This window comes from Mirounga angustirostris, unplaced genomic scaffold (genome assembly GCF_029215605.1).
Source record: "Mirounga angustirostris isolate CCGP_5_RB_7025 unplaced genomic scaffold, mMirAng1.0.hap1 SCAF_10, whole genome shotgun sequence".
NCBI lineage: Eukaryota > Metazoa > Chordata > Mammalia > Carnivora > Phocidae > Mirounga > Mirounga angustirostris.
Genome location: NW_026991718.1, coordinates 122,649,445 through 122,667,183, shown reverse-complemented (window position 1 = coordinate 122,667,183; position 17,739 = coordinate 122,649,445). Strand labels below are relative to the sequence as shown.

The following is a 17,739-nucleotide window of genomic DNA, read 5'->3' as shown; positions in this document are numbered from 1 at the left end:
AATGAGGTCATAAGGGTGGGGTCTTTTTTTTTTTTTTTTAAAGATTTTATTTATTTATTTGACAGAGAGAGACACAGCAAGAGAGGGAACACAAGCAGGGGGAGTGGGAGAGAGAGAAGCAGGCTTCCGTGGAGCAGGGAGCCCAATGCGGGGCTGGATCCCAGGACCCTGGGATCATGACCTGAGCCGAAGGCAGACGCTTAACGACTGAGCCACCCAGGTGCCCCAAGGGTGGGGTCTTGATTTGATAGGATTAGTGTCCCTAAGAGAAGAGGCACAAAGAGCTCACTCTCTCTCCCCACCCAGTGAGTACGCCATGAGAAGGCAGCTATCTGCAAGCCAGGAAGAGAGCTCTCACCAGGACCCAACTCTTCTGGCTCCCGGATCTCGGACTTGCCGCCTCCAGAACCGTGAGAAAATCATTTTCTGTTGCTTAAGCCACCTGGCCGATGGTATTTTGTGATGGCAGCCCAAGATGACTAATACATACCCACAAATGTCAATGCACAGAACACGTGGAACGTGTTAAAGACGCTCTTCTGCCAGACTCTTGCTCTTTCTCCCTTGGTACCTAAGGGCTGTTTCTATACGGGCAGAGCTGTCTCATTCTCTTGAGTGTTGATCCAGCTGTATGGCTGTCCCATAAGTGATTTGACTCATGTTAGGACATTTAGGATGTTTCCAGGCTTTTGTCACTACACACAGTGAATGTCTTCCTGCAAATATTTTGACCCGCACATGGGAGGTATATCTGTAGGACAAATTTCTAGAAGCAGAATCCTATCAATATTTAAATATGCTGTAATATCTCTCTTATTTAAAAATAATCCTCCCTTAAATAACTTCCTTCCCCATCTCTGCCACTACCTCACCTCTCTCCTCCTTTCACTGCCAAACTTTCAAAATAGCTGTCTACACCAGGGCTCTCTTTCCCATCTCCCTTCTACAACACTACCCTCTTCAGTCTGGTTTCTGTCCGACCCCTCCCTGCCACCACACACACACCACTGAGTCTTCATTGGTGCAATAGAATGGCTCCATGCCTACACATTCAAACGACATTTTACTGGAACCGCAACTGCATTTGACAGTTGACTCCTCTTCCTTTAGCATCCATACTACTATAGTCTTCTGGATTTCTTCCTTCTTGACTGTTTTTTTCCTTCTCTGTCTCTTGACATTTCATGCTTCTCTACCTGTTCTTAAATACTGAAGTTACTTGGAGCTTAATTCTAGATTTACTTCTCTCTCTTTTTTTTTTCATTCTGTTATCTCTTCTCCCATAATCACATTCATTACCATGGTTTCAATGGCCATCTGTATACTCCTGATTCCCAGTTGTGTATCTCCAACCTAAATTTCTCCTCTGGAGGCCAGATTCATATATCCAGCTGCCTCCTAGATATCTCCACTTGTATTCCACGGATATCTCAAATATGATATGCCCCTAATTGCACTCCTCCTCCTCACTTCCATTGAAACTCCTTCCCCTGAATTCCCCATCTTGATAAAATGGCACCCTCATCTACTCCACTTCCTTCACACCCAAACAACCACTACAAAATCCCCTTGAATTCCATTCCTTTTTTTTTTTAAGATCTTATTTATCTATTTGAGAGAGAGAGAGTGCAAGAGTGAGTGAGCGTGAGTGGGGGCAGGGAGGGGCAGAGGGAGAGGGAGAAGCAGGCTCCCGAATGAGCAGGAAGTTCAACTCGGGGCTTGAACCTAGGACCCCAGGCTCATGAGCTGAGCTGAAGGCAGATGTCCAACTGACTGAGCTGCCCAGGTGCCCCTTGAATTCCACTTCTTAAACATCACAAATGTATCCACTTCTCCCGGTCTCCAGTGCCACCACTTGGTTTAAACCATCTTCATTTCTATTTATTTATTTATTTACTTTAGAGCACGTGCATGAGCTGGGGGGAGGGGCAGAGGAAGAGGGAGAGAGAGAATCTCAAGAAGACTCCCTGCTGAACGTGGACACCCCCAACCCCTATGTGGGGCTCCACCTCAGGACCCCAAAATCATAACCTGAGCCAAAATCAAGAGTCTGATGCTCAACTGACTGAGCCATGCAGGCGGCCTGCCATCCTCATTTCTCACCTGGACAATTGAAATAGCTTTTTACCTGGATCCTAGCATCCACTCTGACCCTGTCAAATCTATTCCCCTCTGCAGCCAGAATTATCTTTTCAAATGCAAATCTGACATGTCATCCCACTGTTATAATCCTGCTATGCCTCTCCATTGCCCTTGAGGGAAGCTCCAAGATTATTCCTGACTTGGCCCCTGCCTCCCCTCCCAGGGTCAGTTCACTCCTTTTCCTTCTCACACAGCAGGCTTCTTTTAGAACCTGACCTTGCCCTGTGCTCTCTCCCCCAGCTTTCCACCCACATTGTCATTACTGCCTTGGAGCCTGACCAGCTTCTCTTCTTCATCAAAACACATCTCACAGGGTGCCTCAGTGGCTCAGTCAGTTGAGCATCCAACTCTTGATTTCCACTGGGTCATGATCTCAGGGTCGTGGAATCGAGCTCTGCATAAGGTTCCACTCAGCACAGAGTCTGCTTAGGATTCTCTCCCTCTGCCTCTCCCCCAACCACCACCCCAATCAAGCTCACACAAGTACATGTGCACGCTCTCTCTCCCTCCCTCAAATAAATAAATAAAATCTTTTAAAAAAGAAAACACATCTCGCTGCAGAAGACCTACATGACTACCCATTGTAGTTTAGATTGAGCTCTTATAATTACCAGTTCTTCTCCCAGATGGCACTTACTTCCATTACAATAAATTACTTGTATTCATCTTCTGTTTCATGCCTGACTGTTACATTACAATTACAAGCTCAAGGAGCATAGGAACATTACAGATCTCAAGGGTCAATGAATGTTTTCTATAAGGGGCCAGATGGTAAATATTTTGGGCTTTAGATATGTGGTCTCTGGCAACTACTCATGTCTGCTGTTGAAGCATGAAATCATCCATAGACAATATATAAACAAAGGAGCATGGTGGAGTTCTAATAAAACTTTATTTATAAAAACAGGCAGTGGGCCAGATTTGGCTTTTGAGCCATAGTTTGTCCACACTGATCTATATATTAGTGACCACTGCGCTCAGAGCTGACAACTTTTATAGTATTTACTATATGCCAGACACTGCTCTAAGTGCTTTCCACGTATTCATTTATTTAATATTTTGAATGCCCTCATGAGGCACTGTTCGTGTCCCCACTTACAGATGAGACAGGCACTGAGAGCTCGCTGTAACCTACCCAGGCACACTTAGCCACTAAGTTAAATTTGTGCCTAGGCAATCTGACTCCAGAGTCTATGCTCTTAACCCTCTCGGTGAATGAACATATGAACAAACAAGCAATCAAATGAGATTGGGCTATGAAGATCTTCAAAAAGTATAAAATACTACAGAGGCTTGAATGTTGTTACAGATTTCTTTTTTTTTTTTTAAGATTTTTTTTTTTTTTAAAGATTTTATTTATTTTTGAGAGAGAGAGAATGAGAGACAGCATGAGAGGGAGGAGGGTCAGAGGGAGAAGCTGACTCCCTGTGAGCAGGGAGCCCGATGCGGGACTCGATCCCGGGACTCCAGGATTATGACCTGAGCCGAAGGCAGTCGCTTAACCAACTGAGCCACCCAGGCACCCGTTACAGATTTCTTGAAGTAAAAGTTCCCCTTCAGCGAAAACAGCATCTTAACAAACCAGGATGCTATGAGCAAGCCCCCTCACCCTGAGTCCTCACCCTCAGGTCTGCAGCATCCAGACCTCGACTAGCTGAGCAAGCCCAGCCTGCTCATTGTTCTGTTGGCATGGGCTCTTCTCAAGGGCAATTTCAAAAGTGGGGAACCTGGGAGGTCATCTGGAATTCCCTCCCCTTACATTGACACTTTTTGCTTAATTGTCCCTACCTTTGTCCAATCTCTGAGTTTCTCCCTTCTTAGTTGAGAGGCAGCAAGAAAATGGGTAAAGACATTGGGCTTCTGAGTCACACAGAACATATTTGAATCCAGCTTTTTTAGGCTCAGTTGTTATGTCTGTAAAGGGTGACTAGGAACTGTACCTATCACACAAGATGGCTGTGATAATTCAATGAATTTAAGAGTGTGCTAAGCAGTTCATAAATGCCAGTGATTGTCATTGTCATTCTGGTACTCAAGGCACAGGAAGGCAATGTGGGGAAGTCAAGATCCCACAGGCTTTGAGGTCAGATGAAGCTAAATTCAAATCCTATGCCTCCTCCCTACTAGCTATTCAACCTTATGCATACCATTTAATTCAAGGGGTCACACGCCACTTAAATTTCCAGAATATTTCAAGAAATTGGCATAGGGCTAGCAAGCGTTTTTTCCCCCAATATAAGGACATTAATAATTAAAAATCTAACCTTTATTATCACCATTGTTTTAGAAATGAAAATACTCCCTCCAAAAAAAAGGAGGGGGGGCACCTGGGTGGCTCAGTTGTTAAGCGTCTACCTTCGGCTCAGGTCATGATCCCAGGGTCCTGGGATCGAGCCCCCGCATCGGGCTCCCAGCTCAACGGGAAGCCTGCTTCTCCCTCTCCCACTCCCCCTGCTTGTGTTCCCTCTCTCGCTGCCTCTCTCTGTCAGATAAATAAATAAAATCTTAAAAAAAAAAAAAAAAGAGGAAGGATATAATCTGCAAATAATAAACTCACAACAGCATCCATGTTTCTCTTCACTCATTTCTAGCATTTGGAAATGGGCGGTCACACTAAGCCTCATTTATCTCACTGGTAAAAGGGAATAGTAATACACACCCGTGCACACGTGCACTGAGCTAGTTGTCGTGCCTGGCACGAAGTAGGGGCTGTTAGTCCCCTCTCCTGGCCTTTCTCTGGAGCTGGTTTTGCCCTCACTCCATCTCCCACTACTCAATTTCCTTCCTGCCTTTTTTGACCCACTCTGGGAGCTGAGGGGGGAAGAACCAGAAAGAGCCACTGCATCAGATCTAAAAGGACTTTATTGGGGGCTGGGTAGGGGGGGTGGCTGTTGACATGCAAGGACCGTGGCCTCAGTGGGAATGACCAAGAGGGAAGAAAACTCACTCCATCCAGCAGGATGTAGGGGCCTGTTTTCCATTCAGGTCTTTGAATGGAATGCTCTCTGGCCAGGCAGGGAGTGGGCCCCCGCTGGAGGGCAAGGTCTGAGGGGGAGATTTTACTATCTCTGGAAACAAAAGGACTTTTGTGTGTCATGATAACTGGGTGGGGTGGGGTGGGGTGGGGTGGAGTGGGGAGAGAGGAAATGGTTTATGGGAATGAGAATGAGATTCTACAGGGGATGTGGGGGAGAGATAAAGAGACAGACAGACAGACAGGTGGAGTGATAGAAAGAGAAAAAGGCCCAGAAGACAGTTCCCTCAGGCCTGCTTTGTTTTTGCACTCCCAGTCCTAATGCTCAGAGAGGGGTCCAGCAGCCTGCAGGGCTTGTCAGGGCCTAAGCTCTGACCTGGGTGCTGTTGGGGACAAGCTGTGCAGCTATCAGTAGGTCACACCCCTTTGCGTGGCCTCAGTATACCCATCTGTAAAAGGGGGGCCTGAATCCACAAGTCAATTTCAATTGTTTTTGTAGAAGCTCAGACCTGAAATGTTCCCAACTCAGGGAGCAAACCACAAGTCCTTGAAGTTTGGCTGTCATTGGATGAATGAAAGTGGGTTTCTGGCTAAAGATTGTTTAATAAATAGCCTTCACTGGATGGACAAAGACTTGTGGGTTTGGGACCCGAAGGTCAGCTCCGTCCAGCCCTGGCTCTCTGAGCGCTGAGTCAATGAAAGATGCAGGCCTCTTTCCCGGAAGCCAGAGAGAAGAAAGCTGGAAGAAGAAAGAAAGAAGGCCGGGAGGTTGTTTTCTTCGGGTACATGCTGGACATTTCAGGAACAGAGGAATCAGAAGAGAAAATTCAGATCGGTAGAGTGAGCCCAATAATGTCCTTTACAAAAAAACAATTACATTCTTTCACCTGGTCTCTGGGGAGGGAGCCTTTGGGGGAGGGCAAGAGACACCTCCAGGGCCCAGGGAAAAGTTAGAACCACAGGAGCCTGTTGGATTTGAGTCCAGAGAAACACATGTTGCTAATACAAGTGCCTTGGGAACTCGGGGGGCAGGCAGAACATGGCCTCCCCATCTTGTATGGTGCCTCGCCGATCCAGTTGCCCCTGGAAGAGAAAAGGTACTGAGGAGACGGGGACAGAGGAGAGTTAATGTTGGCAACCTCCATACGGGTTTCCCTAATCTCAGCACCGCCACTGACTGGCTATGAGACCTTGGGCAAGTCACACCTTCCAGCCTTGGTTTCTTCATCTGTAAAACCAAGAGAAGACTCCCCTCTCTCACAGGGAGGCAGCGAAGATCAAATAATGGGGCCATGTGTGCCCCCACCTAGCACCGTGCCCGGCAAAGACATGACTCTTCATTAAGTGTTGATTTTCTTATTCCCTCCATCCGGCCTCCCATCCCGGACCCAGGCAGCTCTGAGTTCTGGTCCTGGATTCTGTGACCGGCCAGCTGGTGACAGAAAAAACCACCTCATTTCTTCTGAATAAAATAAAGAAATGAAACGGTATCCACAAAAAATGATGTGCAAACACTTTAGAACTTACAAAAGTGCTGTGCGGATAGCAACTAGAATAATCAGATGCCAAGTATGATTTGATCATGGGGGCACGTGACCATGAAGCCTCGTCAACGGCCGCCACTGCCCATTTTTGCGATGACCAGATCCCAAACCCATCCTGCCTGCTCCTGAGTTAGTCCTCTCAACAGACCATGGCCTTTTGGGGGAAGTGGGGTAGGGAGTGACTGCTTAGTGGTTACAGACTTTCTGTTTGGGGTGATGGAATAGTTCTGGAAGTAGATAGTGGCAATGGCCGCACAACATTGTGAATGTAAGGAATTCCACTGAGATGTACGCTTCAAAATGATTAAAATGGGGGCACCTGGGTGGCTCAGTTGGTTAAGGGTCACGATCCCAGGGTCCTGGGATTGAGTCCCACGTCAGGCTCCTTGCTCAGCAAGGCGTCTGCCTCTCCCTCTGCCTGCTGCTCCCCCGCCTGTGCTCTCTCTCTCTGACAAATAAATTAATTAGATTTAAAAAAATCATATTTTACCACAATTAAAACAAATTAATAATATAATATACCAAAACCCATTGAATTGTACACATCAAATGGGCGAGTTGTATGGGGTGTGAATTATATCTCAAGAAAGCTGTTAAAAACGAACAAACCACCTTCATCACATTCTCCTACTCAAAAACTTTTACTGGATTCCTCTTGCCTGTGCAGGGATTGGCAGATTTTTTTAGGTAAAGGTCCAGATAGCAAATATGTTTAGGTTTTGTGGACCGGATATCTCTATTGCATGAAAGCAGCCCTGGATAATACGTAAATGAATGGCATGGCTGTGTTTTGATAAAACTTTATTTACACAAACAAGCAGAGGGCGAGGCTTTGGCCATGGGCCCTAGTTTGCTCCCCCCTCCATCCTCCTCCCTCCCTGCTTACAGAAACACACCTGTAGCTTTTGGTCAGGCATTCCAGACTGCTCCATCAGCTGTGGATCCTGTTCACATATGCCACCTTCCCACATCTCTCTTCTCCAGCCCAGCTCACAGATTTTCCTTTTTCTCCCTCCTCTTCTCATGGCCTTAAATCAAACCTCAGCCCTTGCTCCTGGCTGCATGGTAATCTCACCGCTGACTTGTAGTGTTATCTTTGCAAGTCCAGTGCCGCCTTTTCTCACACTTCATATGAACACTCTTTGTGGGCAGAAATGGAATCTTCTTTCTCCAAAAGTGATTGTTGAATGACCGTAAATAAAGTCAGCCAAAGTGCTTAGAAAAGTATGCATTTCTGGTTTTATATGGGGTTCATTCACTTACTCATTCAACAAACACTTCGGGAGCATCTATTGGGCATCAGGATTTGTGCCAGATGCTGTCAGTGCATAGTTTTCAGAAGGTGCTCCCGGAAGTTTGGAGGCAGGGAATGTGAGAAGTGGAGACACCTGGGGTGATGGAATAAAAGTCATTCTTTTTCTGTTTAATTTAACCACTTGGAAAAAAGTTTTGCTTAAGAAAGGGGGAGGAGGTTGAAATCATTGTAGTAAAAGGATATAGAAATGAATCAGGTCTATTTCCCACCCTCAAAGAGTCTATAACCTAGTTATAACCATGGCCACCATTTTTTGAGAATGTACTATGGGCAACTATGTACAGCGATCCTCTGTGAGACAGGTAGGATCAGCCCTATTTTAAAAGAGGAGATGGAGGTCCATAGAGGTGAAATGCCTTATCCAAAGTCCTCACATGCACATGGTAGAGCTGGACATCACACCCAGATCTGGTCATAGCAGTAAGTGCCAACATGTGTTCTGACTTCATGAGCCCGGGGGTGTTACCTGGGTCAGATCACTTACTTCTCTCAATAACTCAATGAGTAGGTACTATTTTATTCTCATTTTGCAGATGAAGAAACAGGCATGTAGAAGTTAAGTTAAATCACAAATTTGAACCTTGACAGTCTTGACTCTAGAGCATAAAAATCTTTCTTTCTTTTTTTTTTTTTTAGAGCATAAAAATCTTAACAACTATAGTGTTAATACTCAATGCTGCAAAAATTCAATGTATCAGCAAATTGGAATAGTCCCTTAAGCTATTTGTAACAAAGTCTGCTTTGTACTTTTGTGTCTGATAAAGCTGGGCTGATACTTTGTTAATAGATGTCACCATTACCAAATAAATAGCTTGAGAATTTGTGTTCAGGCTACCAGTGACTTCCAGAACATCAGAATAGTATGGCAGACAGAACAAGACTTGAATCAAGACTTGTGTTTCAAACAGCTCTGCTTCCTCCTGGCTTGTGGCTTTTGTATATTACTTAACCTCTCTGATCCTCAATTTCTTCTTAAAAAAGGAAAACATTTTCCCAGTACCCCTCCCTTTTTCCTTCCTTCTTTCTCTTTCATCTCTTCAATGAGATAATGAGGTGAAAATATTTTGTAAATGGTCAAGGGCTACTTGAGAGTAAAAGGTGGTCATCAGCATGTAATTTTGAAATTCTAAATGTCATTTTTACTTAGAATTTGTTCTTGTTTTTATGTGAGAATCTGTAATGTTGGCAAGTTTGTATACTGTACGTTGGATGGGAACTTCCATCCTTCTTTCCCCGTGTTTCCAAGAGACGTGCATATAAAGGCCACTCATGACCTCTCTCCCACGAAGCTGATTGGAGAGCCTGGAGGGAGGAGCTGAGCATGCTTGTTCTATCCTCTTCTTTCCTTTGGGATCTGCCTGGCTGCAGGGAACAGGTGTTCTTGGTTGCTCCACTTCCTGTGACAAACTTAAAGGGGCTAGCTGCACTTGACGGAAGAGGACTGTGACTGTTGGGGTTGCCAGTCAGTGGGTATGCAGGTCTAATTCGAGGGTGAGATATTTGCAAGCCTGCTTGTCTGGCACATCTAAACCACATTCTCTACTATTGACTTCATCAGTGAGGCTGCCTATCCACCTGACTTGGTCCTCTGTCTACCTCCCAATCACTTTTGCGATTTGGGTAAAGAAAAAGAATTATTGATTGACTCTAAAACTACCAGATTGTACGGTATTAAGGTTACTTAGAATGGGAGAAGGCAGAGTGTTCTGGGCATCTTCCTTTTCCTGGAATTCTGCCCATTCCACTCAGGGTCCACCCCTCACCCCGACCCCACCCCCACCCCCACCCCCCCACCCCACCCCATGGCCCCATGTCTCCGTGCTGCACTTACTTAATGGCGTAGTTGCAGACCAGGTACACTGCATGATGCCAGGTGTTGCCCCAGATGTTGATGCTGCCACAGGTGTGGATTGCACAGCCCAGCCGATTGGAGGATGCCCACACCATCTGAGGAAGGACAATGACAGGGGAGGCTTTGAGATGGACTCAGGGGTCCCAGGTTCTTTGAGGCTGGGAGGCTCCTGGATGTGATTCAGGGTGGGTAAGGTCTTCTTGGGGGAGGCAATGTTCCTGGAGACACACTGTGCTATAATGTTTCTCAAGCTTTTTTGTTTTTTACTACAACCAATAGTAAGGAATGAATTTTAAATTGTTACTCAGTGCACATCACGCACAAACAGTTGGGACAAAAGTTTTGTGAACCAACATTTAATCTTTTCATATGTGATATATGGTAATATTTTCTATACTGTTCTATTAATTTTCTTTCTTTCTTTTTTCCCTAGCAGCCACCGTTTAAAAATCATTATTGTGTTGGAGATTAAAACACAAACTTTGGAGTTAAACAGGCTTGGATCAGAATCTCAGTATCACTAGTGTGTGACTTTGGCCAAGTCAATTAACCATGCCGTGCCTTAGTTTCTTCTTTGGTAAAATGAAGGTAATAATATCTCCTGGGCTATCAGAAAGGTTTAGGCCTCACATTTCCCAGAGGGTCTCCAATGTAGATTTTTGACCTTAACTGCACATGAGTCACAGAGAGATGGACAGACTGAAAGAAAATATTTGTCCTACAGTGGGAAGTTTCGGTCCCATTTCCTGCAACATTATATCATGCTGTATTTTTGTGTGCAACAAGTGGTAACATATTCAATATTAGCACTCAAAGTATACTACAATTTTTGTCATTTTATTTTAGCATTCTTTTAAGATAGTGGGATCCTAGGGGTGCCTGTGTGGCTCAGTGAGTTAAGCATCCAGCTCTTGATCGCAGCTCAGGTCTTGATCTCAGGGTCATGAGCTCAGGCCCCAATCTGGGCTCCATGCTGGGCATGGAGCCTACTTAAAATGATGATGATGGGGCGCCTGGGTGGCTCAGTTGGTTAAGCAACTGCCTTCGGCTCAGGTCATGATCCCGGGGTCCTGGGATCGAGTCCCGCATCGGGCTCCTGGCTCAGCGGGAGGCCTGCTTCTCCCTCTCCCGCTCCCCCTGCTTGTGTTCCTGCTCTCGCTGTCTCTGTCAAATAAATAAATAAAATCTTTAAAAAAAAAAAAAAATGATGATGATGATGATAATAATAAAAATAGTGGGATCCTGAAAAGACAGAAAATACTCAAAAATCGGGGCGCCTGGGTGGCTCAGTTGGTTGAGCAACTGCCTTCGGCTCAGGTCATGATCCTGGAGTCCCAGGATCGAGTCCCGCATCGGGCTCCCTGCTTGGCGGGGAGTCTGCTTCTCCCTCTGACCCTCCTCCCTCTCATGCTCTCTGTCTCTCATTCTCTCTGTCTCAAATAAATAAATAAAATCTTTAAAAAAAAAAAAAAGAAAATACTCGAAAATGTTTGGACCTATTGAATTCAAAAGTGTTCTTGAACTTGTCAGACCACACATCTCCATTTTGGTGGTTAAACAATCTGGTCAGCCCACCTAAGATACTCAAAACAAGATCCAGTCAACTCAACTCAATCTACACACAACTTTCCAGGAATATGCTTATTGTGTGAAAGAAAGTCCATAGGGCCTCTGCTCTTTAATTTCTGTTCTGCCACATTCTTTGTCTTCTAAGCTACCAGGATTTGTTCTCCCTTGGCCGTTCGTCCCAACAGAGGGGTACCTGGGTATAGTGGGAGCAGACTGGGCCACTGCAGCGCCAGGGGCAGCGCGGCTGACAGTCCCTGGGGGCTGGAAACGAGTAATGGCGCTTCTCCTCAGACCAAGACTTCACAAGGTCCACCACTGAGCGGTACCTGGGGAGGCAGAGAAGATGGAAGATGCCAGCTGGGGAGTGGAGAAGCTGCTCTGCCACCACCTTGCTCGGTGACCTTGTTGAGTGACTGAGAGAAGGAAGGGCAGAAGGTAACTCACCGGCCAGAATGGATGGAGAGGTTCTGGCCCACGTATCTCATTAGCTGTGAGGGCCCATGGGCCCAGATGCACTGGGTGGCCCAGGCCTCTGCAGACCTGGCCAGCCGCTCGTCCCAGACCTAGGGAGAGAAAGGCCATGAGAGGGGCGCCTGGGTGGCTCAGTCGTTAAGCATCTGTCTTCAGCTCAGGTCATGATCCCAGGGTCCTGGGATCGAGCCCCGCATCAGGCTCCCTGCTCCGTGGGAAGCCTGCTTCTCCCTCTCCCACTCCCCCTGCTTGTGTTCCCTCTCTCACTGTGTCTCTCTCTGTCAAATAAATAAATAAAATCTTTAAAAAATAAAAATAAAAAATAAAAGAAAGGCCATGAGATTCCCCAGGGGGACACCACCATCATCCCAGCCGTGTCCAGAGACACGCATTTCATCTGCCATCTCCTTGGAACCCTGCACCAAATCCAGTCAACAGCTTAGAACACTGGGAGTCAGAGAAGGCCTAGGACTTCAAAGTCCACACCAGAGCCAAGACCCACACCTACTGACTCCTCTTCCGGCACCCTTTCCCCCCACACTGGACTTCAGGCTGGGGGTTCTCTGCTCTGAACAGGTCCCAGGCTGTTGGTCCAGGAGTTAACAGTCCCTAGAAGTGGCTGAGCCCAGGGTGATGTGGAGGGGACTGGCTTTTTAATGTATTTATTGTATTCTTAAAACAAATTTCTTTTAACATTAAATATTTGAATTCAAAATGTTTTGTTTTTTTTTTTTAAATAGTGAAAACAGGTGCAAATGTAATACATGAGATGCCCAAAGGAGGAAAAGTGGACCTTTGTTCCCAAACCAGCCTGGAGAGATGGGCTTCTCTGGGTATAGTGGGAGCAGACTGGGCTCAATCCTATCCTTGTTCCCCCAGCCACCCTGCCCCCTAGAGGCAACCATCACTGTGATTTCTGGCATCTTCTTCCAGAAATATTCTATATCTGTACAAGTATATATATATATGTACATATACACATACAAATATATATACACATACATATATACACATACACACATATATAATTATATAAGTATATATAATTGTATATAATTAAGTATACATAAGTGTATAAAATATTATATATATCTACTTTTTTTTTTTTTTACAAATGGCAGCCGGCCAGACATTCTATCAGACCCCTTGCTGTTTTCACTTAACTAAACAGGTTATCTTAGTGGCTTTTCCACATCGGCACATAGAGAATACCCTCCTCATCCCTGCTAATAGCTTCATAATTTTCCAATGTGTGAATGCCCCAATTTTTACAACTTGAAAAAGTATCACTTTAAAAAAAATACCAGTTTCCTTCCACTCTGTCTTCCTGGGATTCTCTGAGATATTAGTCATTCATTTATTTTATTTGTTCATTCAGCAAATCTTGAACAGTATTTCTAGCCACCCAGGACTTACAGTCTAGCAAGGAGATGAGACATTAAACAATCATTACAATCCTGGTGGGTGTAAGAATGTGAAACGGGACTGGAACTTTTTGGGAGGCGGCGGGAGAGAAAGGGTTCCTTGAGCAAATATCCTTAGTCAGATACCCGTCTGTGGGCAGAAGCCAGCTACTGAAGATGACACAGGGATACCAAGAGAGGGGTCCAAACACGTCCACCCTGTTCTCAGCAATGCCCACGAGGCTTAACGTGGTACCTGGCACTGAGCGGCAGTCAGTACGTAAGTGAATGGACACATGGCAAAAGCACAGGAATTTCCAGGCTGTTGAGTAGCACATATTTGTCTTGGGGGGGGGGGGTAGACTGACAATCTCTTTCCCTAAAGAAATCTGTGGGTGGGCTAGAAGCCCATCTCTCCAGGCTGGTTTGGGAACAAAGGTCCTGGGGGGAGGGACTGCGATAAAGAGAAAGGTTCCCCTCCACCACTCCCAGGGTCTGGCTTCTGGGGCATTGCGGTGACAGCCATTGGCCCTGCCTCTTTAAGGGAACACTTCTCAGCTCCTACAGCTGGTCTGCCACTTTTCCTCAGCTTGAGAACCCCAGGTGCCAGTCCCCACACTCTGCCTCCAGGGGCTTGCTGAATACAGTCTGTGTGTCCATCAGACGCCTAAAGCAAAGAGACAATAGCATGGAAAGCTCCAGCCACACACCCCCTGCAGGTGCCCAGCAGGGAGCCCAAGTCCTTGTGGGGGGGTGGGTATTGTATCTGCTAAAACCACAACCTTTAGCAGCAGGCAGACCTGGGTTAGAATCCCAGCTGGATGACCTTTGCCAAATTAAACCTCTGCATCTCAATTTCTTTATTGGAAAATGGAGATGACAAGCCCCACCTTGAAGGAAGAGGAATACTCTCAGGGCCGAGTGTAGATTATGGCTAGGCATACAGGGGATGGTCCATGCCTGGCAGTCTGCTGACCCTGCTTCCCAAGAGGACCTGCGCAACTGCCTTTGTTTTCTCATCTATAAAATGGGTAGACTAATTCCTGCCTTTCCGCAGGACCCAGACACCCAGATACTGGCTAGTGGGGTCAGGCTGGCGAATGGTCCGGCCCTTCCAGAACACACTGAATTGACTGGCATTCGCTGGAAAGGGCACAGGGGAGGGCATGGGAACTCACCATATACTCCATGTTGGCCGCAGGTGGGTGCACACTGGCCCGGATGTGGTTGTGAAAATCCAGTAAAGCACTCATGTCGCCAGCAGAGATGAGGCGCTTCCGCTGGTACCGGGGCACCCCCAGGCCACTCAGGGGCCACACAGCTGTGCTCTTGGTCCGGGCCAGTGCCAGGGTGGCATTGGGCATCCAGGCATTCACTGTCTGGCCTGCCCAGAAGAGCAGGCCTGCCAGGCCCATGGTGCTGGGCAGCAGGGGCATAGCTGGCTGGCAGGGTCACACGTCACCTTGTGCAGTCAGAGCCGGCTGCCTGGAGGGAGTGGGCATGAGGGCACCAAACCCTGAGTGTTCTCCAGCATTGCCACCCCAAGGATGCTAACCCCTGGGAACTTCGCAAAGATCTCCTGACTCAGCTCTAGTCCTGGTAGTCTAGTCCTAGTCAGCCCAACACCCTGTCCTTCCCGCCCCAGTGGATTCAGTGTATTGGGCAATGGAAGGAAATGCCTGGACAGTAACTAATCCTGATCAGGCCATATGATGCAGATGATGCTACCACCTCCAAGCCAGGGCTCCATCCCACCAGCCCAGGAGACAGACACCAGTCCTGTCCAGCCTGGACACCCTCTTCACCAATCCTGCTCCAAGTGGGTTCCATCGATTCCCTCAGAGGCGTAGGGCCAACCTTCCCCGGGGCATAGTGCAGGGCCCTCTCATCCCTGAGTTGCTGCGTTTTGGGGGTTGAGAGTGAGACACAGGAAGAGCCAGATGGCAGAGGATGAAAGAGGAAGAGAAAAAGAGAAGCATAGAGGAAGAAAATGAGAGAGACGAAAAAGGCATCTGAAAAAAAAGGTACAGAGAACAGGGATGAAGGAAATTGAAAGGTGGAAAGATAAGGAGAGAATGGGAGACAGTGAAGGGGAAAAAGAAAGAACATGGGAGAGACAGAAGCAGAGGGAGAGAGAGAGAAAGACAGGGGAAGGAAGAACAGAGAAGACGGAGAAACAGAGTGAAAGAGAAGAGAGCCAGAGACAGGAGTGCAGGAGACCAGACAACAGCTTCCCAGGGGCTCGTACCCAGGCCGGGCAGCCCAGGCAGGTGGCAGGAGGCGCTGAGGATGCAGGGACCGCTGCAGACAACCTGGCCCGCCTGGCAGCGCAGCGACTTTAATGGTCCCCTGGGAGCTGATGGCATCTGACATCCGGGCCCCACAGCCCCCTCCCTTTCCAGCCGGGCCAGACTTGGACAGGAGGCTCCGCCTGCCCATCTGTGGGCTTTCCCCTCCCACCCTCTGGCGCCTCTGAGGTTCCTGCTTCCACCTGGGGATTGCAGGGCTGGGGCTTGCCGGGCTGGGGCTGAGCTGCTAGTTGGGGTAGGGATGTGGCAATGGCAGGGACTCCGGGAAGAAATGCCACCCCCCACCTCAGACACCCCCGATGCCGCGGCTTTTCTCTGCCTTCCAGACCCCAGCACGGAGGCTACCTTGATTCCAGAGAGTGTTCTCTGTTTTCCCTGCAAAGCCGTCCAGCCTCAGAGTATTCAATTAGCTTGGCGCCATCTAATGAGCACCTACTATGTGCCAGGCCTGGGCTGAGTGCTTCACACACACACAAGCTCAGCCAACCCTGAGAAGCAGATACGATAGCTCCCCATTTAGCAGATGAAGAAACTGAGTCTGAGAGATGAAGGGACAAGCCCCAAGTCAAGCCAGCTTGTCTGCGATAGACAGGATTCAAATACAAGTCTGACCCCCAAGCACTGTTAGTATGTAAAAAGGATGCTGTTTTTGTAACCAAACCAATATCGATGGAAAGGGGGAAAGCCTAGGAGGATAGTCACTACCATGCTATTCAAACATAGCACCAGGTAGCCTAATTAAGTGATGGATCTGGGTTCAAATCTCCATTATTTCACTCACTAACTGGGTGTCCTTGAGCAAGTTGCTCAACCATTTTGTGCCTCATCTACAAAATAGGAGTAATAATGGTACCTACCTTATAGCGCTGTTATGAGGATTAAACAAATTAACACTTGTGGAGCACTTAGAACTGTGCCTGGCACACAGTGTGTGTGCGTGTGTGTGGGTTTGTACAGATACACGCACGAGCATGCAGATGTCTACACGTGTGTGTGTGTGTGTGTGTGTGTTGTCAAAGCCCCTTTGGTCCCTGAGTTGCTGTATTTCTAGGTTAAGAAAGAGTGTAATTTCTCTTCTCTGATCACTTGTATTCTTCACAAGTCACAAGCAATACTTCTGTAATGGAGGAGGTAGACTTAGAAAAAAGGTGTTATATAAAAACCCCAAAGTTGAAGCATTTGTAAGTCTTCAGCCTCCTCTTCCAGTGACCTCTGAGAATCCGCTGGCAGACCTCGGCCTCGGGGTGCCGCTGAGCCAGGTGGCAGTGAAGGGCTGTGGGCTGGGGTTCTCCCCAGACACATGGAATTCCCACCCTAGGCAGCCACCCAGCTTCAGCCTCCTGGCCCAGACAGAGCCTGCTGCCAAACCACACACCTTCCTGTGAGAGTGGCCGCCTGCTGGACGCTGGGGCAGGGGGGCAGGCAGAGGCAGTGAGGGCTGGGCTGCTGACCCTGACGTGGACAGGCCTTTATCACCACGCCAGAAGGACAAGGGAGCTTGGCTCCAGTCCAGCCCCATCTCTGCCTCCAGAGTGCTGGGTGTCCTGAGGTAAGGCCCTATCTTTCTCTGGGCCTCAGATATCCCATGAAAGAGACTGGCCTAAGGGCTTATATGCCTATGGCAGGCTGGGACCCGCGGCACCCAGAGGGAACTCTGCAGCCCCGGGGAGGCACACGCAAACAGTCCGGGCACTTCCAAACCCTGGAGCACCAACGATTATGCCCCACTCTGGCCGCATGCTCAACGGAGCTTCCCCCATGGCATGGGTGCTTGCACAGGTGTGGAGCTTCACATCCATGATTGAATGGTTTTCACGGCTGCCTTTGAGGTAGCAACCCCACCCACTGCACAGATGGGGATACTGAGGCACACGGAGCCTCAGTGACTTGTCCTGGGGCCGGGAGCTTGTTGGGGTAGTCACTGGGGTCTGCAGTGAATATCCTCACACGTTTACAGAATGCACGCACCTCCAGTGTGCACACGCCACACGCACCTGCATGCACGCACTCGCACAAGCACATCCTCCTACAAACCACAGAGACGGCTCCTTCCCCCAGCCCCTTAGATCCCTTCTACCGTGCACCTCCGGGTGCCCACGCAGACATATATAGGAACTCACCCTTTACACATTTAATCCTCTGAAAACATAGAAGCTGGAC

At 47.8% G+C, this 17,739-nt stretch overlaps 1 protein-coding gene across 1 annotated transcript; it reads right to left on the bottom strand.

The window, feature by feature from the left end:
* Positions 1-5,246: 5,246 nt before the first annotated feature.
* On the bottom strand, positions 5,247-14,829 carry R3HDML (R3H domain containing like). The gene is made up of 5 exons (XM_045883872.2): positions 14,449-14,829; positions 11,841-11,959; positions 11,590-11,722; positions 9,807-9,922; positions 5,247-6,199 (listed from the first exon to the last, which is right to left on the bottom strand). Exons 1-5 carry the CDS (start codon positions 14,704-14,706, stop codon positions 6,067-6,069), a joined length of 759 nt encoding a protein of 252 aa, XP_045739828.1. The 5' UTR covers positions 14,707-14,829; the 3' UTR covers positions 5,247-6,066.
* Between the last annotated feature and the right edge of the window lie 2,910 nt (positions 14,830-17,739).

Coding starts and splice junctions, on each gene's coding strand:
- R3HDML (XM_045883872.2), bottom strand. CDS start 14,706: ATGCCCCTGCTGCCCAGCACCATGGGCCTGGCAGGCCTGCTCTTCTGG. Junction 9,923..11,589: donor TCTGCTCCCACTATACCCAG/GTACCCCTCTGT, acceptor GTCCTTCCTCAG/ATGGTGTGGGCATCCTCCAA. Junction 6,200..9,806: donor GTCTGCAACTACGCCATTAA/GTAAGTGCAGCA, acceptor TTTCTCTTCCAG/GGGCAACTGGATCGGCGAGG.